Here is a 6,244-nt window from a genome sequence, read left to right as displayed (position 1 = left end):
ACAAGCAAATAAAGCGAAGAGCTGCGGATTTTCCCGCATGGGCATGGTGTCGGTGAGTAGCACAGGGCCTATCCCACAGGTCACCTGTGCAGTCTCATTCACCACAGCCCTGGAAACCCGACACGTATATGTATGTGTCTGTGTGTCTGCTTGCTTGTGTGTGTGTGTGCCGTGGGTTCATCAGCTCAGCAAGGCATTTGATGACACACACAAACAAGCTGACCTGCAGTCCACATGTCTGATGAGACCGATGACTGAGCTGTGAGGTAACAATGAACCCAGAGTTGTTCTCATGATCAGGCCCCTTCACTTAAAAAGTTCCTTCATTGCATAGCTTGTAAAGTGTCACACATCTACAGACAAATGCTTGGCACATTTTTATCTGATGGATGTACTATGTTTTCATACAGCAAAGTAATGTAGTATGTCTGCAGAGTTTTTTATTTAACTTTTTTGGAGGATGAATTGACAATGAAATACTGACACACAACATGCAGACATTCTTAGTTTCCCTTGTAGCTCATTTCTGGAGTTCAGCATATTCTAATGAAAGGAGAGACAGAAACTGCATTCCGTTCACTGCACTCTTACCAAAACTTTTAGTGCTCATGCTATACGAACACCAGTAGGTGTGTCTGTCATTGGGAGAAATACAATATGGGCCTGGCCAAAGGCCACTGTTATCATTTTACAAGCTCAGTGGGTCACTTATTACCACTGTAGGATTACAATCTGGTCAGGCCCCACCCATTGGCGCCAAACAGGTGTGCATCCGAAATGTGATTGGACAAAAGAATGCTCAACTGCACACTGACTGGCTCTAACCTGATCCCACCATTGATCTATGACATAAAGGCATACTATCAATGACATTTTCAATCATGTTTTTCAGCTATGGTCGCTGCCCTCCCAAAAGTAACTGGAGAGATTAACATTCACTTTGCAAAAGCTGAATAACAGTGTCGAGATTATATCATTCGATTTACCAAGACAACACCACACCCTGCTGTGTGTGCACTTACTTTCTGCACTGCTTAAAGTATGTTGAAACAACCTGAAGTTGAAACTTGTGCTGAGACATAAAAGAAAAATCTGCTGTTTTTTTTGCTGTTTTTGTTTTTTGTTTCTTCAGCATTTGTTTTTTTTTTTGTTTTGTTTTGTTTTTTTTTTCTTACAGCAGTTTTTGGAGCTTTGTGGGGTGACAGTTGTAAGACTCCTGAATTTAGGGGACACAGAAACACATAGAAGATAGAAGAAACAAACATAGAAGAACACCAGCACCTAAAAACAAGATGCAGACAAACACCTTTTAGAAAAGGGTTCCCCAGTTGATGATAGACTAGTGTACAGTTACTTTAAAAGTTCAGCTGTAATAACTGTCTTCATACAAACTAACAAACCTCTACTAAGAAAGTGCACAGAGTATGTTATTATATTGTAAACTGCTTTTCACACTAATCTGGTTCCATTCAATTTTTGTCATAGCAAATAAAAATGTTGACTAATTTGCCAATCATAGAATGTAAAAGATCATAACAAATAAAACTTATTTGCAATCAAAGCAGATAAAAATGTGTGACAGTGTGATCATGATATGCAACCACAGTATCAATAGCCAATATTACCCAGTAAATATAAAAATAGTGCACTCTGAAAAATGTATTGAAACAAGCAACACAAATGGTTCCCCAAGAAGCAACTACACAATTCCATTGTAAAGTAATGTGTTATGTGAATACAGTTTCAGTTTTCATTCATGTTTTTTCCACTGTGATATCAGTGTTTGACGGGGGGGGGGGGGGGGGCAGTGCCCAATGGTTGACATATATACAGTTTGTGTCACACCTATCCCTTTATATTTATATTTATATTTATATTTATATTTAGCACCATATTTCCTTTCCTTACCAAAGTAAACCACATCAATTGATCGCTACTTATCGAGAACAAGAGATTAACCTCTTAGATTCCGTTTTGGAGGTCATCGTGACTAGCTTTGCATTAGGTTATGTACGATAAATTCACAGTTGTTAAACTGAAAAGTCTGTGCATACATCAAAGCTTCACGTATGGAAATGCCCTTGCGTGAATATGTGCTTGATTGGTATTTGATTACCCGACAATAAGCCGTACCCTTTCGCACTGAGAGATGGAATCTCATCCCATCGGCTAAATTACATGAATAAATATTTTTTTTAAAGGGGGGGATCCTTTGTAAATTGCATGACCATCATCAGAATGCCGATCAAACGCAAGCGCATGCATTTTTCCTTTGCATGACAAGAAAGGGCAATACAAAAATAAACTTTCACGCATGCGATAATGGGGTTGCGGTTCTTTTCCACATTGGTTTTCTATTGACTCCGTGGGATATCGGGGGTTATATAAAGAAATAAGTAATTGCTTTCATTAATCACTTGTTAAAATTAGTTTGGGTTGGTCGACAGGGTTTATATACAGGTTGAACGCGAGCCGTCAGCCAATGAGGTTCAGCGCATGTTTGCATTTGAGTGCAGGCGCGTGGCTCACGCCTGCAAGAGAAACTTAAGACGTGTGTGGGGCACTCAGTAAAGGAGACGGACTCGATACACTTATCTGTAAACCAATAAAAACTACTTCGAGCTTCACAATGATGATTGAACGATATTGACTTTGTTTTATTTTTAACGTTTGATAAAAGGCTGTACTGTAATTTTTGGAAAATGTGTTGGAATCGGAGCATAAATGTGTAGTGTAATCGTGCGAATACTGCAAATGAATTATACAAGTAAAATATCATCTGTCAACAAGGCCACGGTCGTCATAAGAGTTGTTCTTTCAACGGGGGGATTAAACTGGAACCTGCAGCAAGAAAACAGCTTTAGCAGTTATTTGAGCAAAGTAATTTATTCTATTGTAATCCTTTAAATGGTGCTAGTCGTAAAGTAATCTACACCTCTTATGCATGGGTCATCAGTCGCTGAATGTGTCTCTTAAAAGTGAAATCGCAAAGTGCGTATTTTTCTGCCCGGACATCATGAATGTGAGGTCTTGGCTTTTTGTTTTCTATTCGCAAAGCTAAAGCTGCAGGTGAAATTCAATTCTTTTTTCTTTTCTGCATGCTTCGTTTAGCACCCATGTTTATTTACAATAAAGCGGAGCGAATAATACGTATAATGAGGCGCAAAGACGCTTACAATAGTCGTCACAATGGGGTGCTGTGGTCCCCATTTCGATGGAGGCAGCCCATTTGATTGGGGTACGTGTCTGAGCTGAAAAACGCAGTTGGGATGCAAGTTATCACGGGCTGTATTTTCGATTGATCTTAATCGAGCAACAGGAATCGTAACCTGCTGCATTGTCTATCTGATTCGTTCGAAATGCACTTTATAGCACCCTTGAATGCCCCCCGCCCATTTTTTAAATTATTGGGTAAAGAGGACAAAAAGAAACAATGCGTTGCCTGAAAAGTAATATTAATCTCCTTGTGCACAATGCAGCCGAAGTGGGAGCACGGCGCACGTCTTTTAATGGATGGCACAGCTGCCCCGTTTTAAATCTTCTCGTCTGTGTGAAAATGTCGATAAATGCATTACTTACTTTAGAAAGGACATCAGACATTACTGAATTACATTCAGCCTGTAACAGATATACCTGTGTGTTGAGCTTATGTCTCTTTCACAGTGTAGCCCTGTTATACTTTTGTGTGTCATTTTATTCCTGTTATTTTCACAGTAGCGCAAGGTATTTGAAAGTACTGAACAGAGAGTTGTGCCAATGCGCACAAAGTACTTATACCCTTGGGTTCACGCAAAATGCGTAAGTTTTCAAGGATCACAGACCGCACTGACAGAAGGGGCGTTTCGTGTTGTAGGTATTTATAACCGCTGGTAGCGCGTTAATTTGACTACCCGAACATTGAATGGGGAGGCACAAGCAGGTCTCTAACACGCCCACAGAATATTTTAGAGTCTCATGATTGATGTTGTGGGAAAACAACTGTTGTCAACCTGGAAATGAGATGCATCACAAATTATTGTATAAATAGAGTCGTCTTTATTTATAAAGCCTATTTTACATAAAATATTATATATCTGTTAAAAATTGCATATGTACATTTTAGTATGAAAACGGGAAACACAAGTGCATCCGTTGAAAAGTAATCTTCCACATAGAAAACACTCAAGCCATCTTTAGGAAGAGATGCCGTGATACCAACTGAGTACAAAACGACTGTAAAAAACACCCACAAATCGCCCCATCAACAGTGGTTACAGACTTAGCCTAAGAAGAACGGTTCTTATCAGCACTCTCTCTGTACCTCATGCGCACACTCGCGCTAAGGGTGGCAGTGTCAGTTCTTCAAAAAAAATCAACTTGTTTCATGTTTAATATTTCGTGTATACAAAAATATCTTCATATAATTCAATGCACTGTGTAATACAAAGAAAAATTGAACGCGTAACTACATCAATTGAAAAAAATAGAAAGAAAATAAGAGTATCGCGTTCCCGCCGAATTTCCAGCACACCCGATTTTAAGATTGAAAGCAGTGGCAGTCCCGTACGGGTGTCAGTCTTTCTCGGTTCACTGCAGATCTTCACTTGGCAACTAGTACCGAATACAAACCTCTTCTGGTACCACGTTCCTGTGGAGATACTGACGTGCCCGTCCTGCTTTCAAATATAATTAATTGCACTTAGTTTAACCATCATAGCATTCGCTCCACAGGATTTGGTGGCATCCCTTTGTCTGTCGACGACAGGACCGGACAAACTGGTTGCACCCCCCCTCCCCCAGAGGAACACGGGGACCCTAGAAATCCTCTTCTCCCGTAGCGTGGCAACGGTGACCAGAAGTATTCCGGCAGACTTCCTCTCCTGCTTCAACTTTGCACCTGCAAGACTTTGCAAGAAGAAGGTAATTACTACCAAAGAAGATTCTAAAGTTTCTCAACTAAATCCAATACGATCATAAATAAACGCAAAAGAACTGGTTAAAATGACAGCAGGGCTCCGGTATAAAAACAGTGGAGATGTCATTTACCTTGTCAGTATCTGTCGAACCAGGTAGTAAAATCCAATAGCTCTTGCTCCTCCGAGCTCAGATGCTCGTAGCCCCCTTCGTCCGAGGAATAGGTGGAGTGAGGCGACTCCGGGTCCGCGGAGTAGGTATTGGAGATAGTAGGGGATGGTACGCCGCACTGAAACGCCGCGGACACTGCATCATGCTCGTCTAGAAGCTGCTGCAGTGCACGAATGTACTCGACCGCCGACCTCAGCGTCTCCACCTTGCTCATCTTCTTGTTGGCTGCTCCGTTGGGCACGTGCTGGCGCAGCGTCTGGAAGCCCATGTTGACCTGTTTGACCCGGTTCCTCTCCCGCTCGTTGCGTCTGGCCACCGCAACTGGCTGTTGTTGTGGGATAGTGTAGCCTAGCCCATTGAAGCTCAGCCTTCTCTTGCACCTGAGGAGCTCCGGAGAGCTCGAGCGCTGTCTTTTCAGCACTTTGTTTTTGCTCTGGTGATTGGAAGCGTTGGAGATGCCACACTCCTGGACAGAAGATTGCAAGGTGATCGTGGCACGGCCCTCTGGAATTCCAAAAGAATATGGACCTTGAGTGATTTGCGTTGTTGTGATGGTGGTGCTTTCCATTTCTTTTCGGAAAAGAAGATGTTGACGTTCAAAGAGTGGATGCAAAAACACACCCTCACACACAAAGAAAAACAAATGAAAGAGCTGGCAATGGACCGCTCTCGTGTGCTTCGCGTGGGGCGTGTGGCTGGAGCGCACGGTGGATTTGGTTCCAAACCCTAACAGCACCTACTCCACTACCCGATCTGATGTAAACTTTGGCAGCACTCCTCTTTTTCAACACGCGCCCTACACCCCACCCCTTAAGAGTTGCACGCTTCTCTGGAAGGCCCCGCCCCGCTGTGTGATTCTTCTGCTCACCGGCTTCGCGAGCCAGGCGCGTGGCTCAGGGAGCTCAATAAACAATCTAGCGCTTTCACTGCACCGGGAGCACGCGCTGTGCTCATTTACATTCCAATATACCTAACTTGAAAGCCTATTGGCTGATTCAAACGGTTTGCAACCGAGTGAAAAAAAGAAAGAGTGAAAGAAAGAAAATGGGGGAGAAAAGTGAATGGTTTGGTTCTTTGAATTGTCTTTTGAATTTGACAATGTACCTCTGGCAAGATTTCAAATTATCAGTGTCTCTCCACCCCAGTCCCCCACCCCCAGCCGTCTCAACACGGCCGTTCA

General features: G+C 42.5%; 1 protein-coding gene across 1 annotated transcript; it reads right to left on the bottom strand.

Annotated features, from left to right (window-relative positions):
- Nucleotides 1-5,029: 5,029 nt before the first annotated feature.
- On the bottom strand, nucleotides 5,030-5,632 carry LOC118781558 (achaete-scute homolog 1b-like). Its single transcript, XM_036534513.1, has one exon. It carries the CDS (start codon nucleotides 5,630-5,632, stop codon nucleotides 5,030-5,032), a length of 603 nt encoding a protein of 200 aa, XP_036390406.1.
- Between the last annotated feature and the right edge of the window lie 612 nt (nucleotides 5,633-6,244).

This window comes from Megalops cyprinoides, chromosome 8 (assembly GCF_013368585.1).
Source record: "Megalops cyprinoides isolate fMegCyp1 chromosome 8, fMegCyp1.pri, whole genome shotgun sequence".
Taxonomy (NCBI): Eukaryota; Metazoa; Chordata; class Actinopteri; order Elopiformes; family Megalopidae; genus Megalops; species Megalops cyprinoides.
This window is presented reverse-complemented; position numbering and strand designations above follow the sequence as displayed.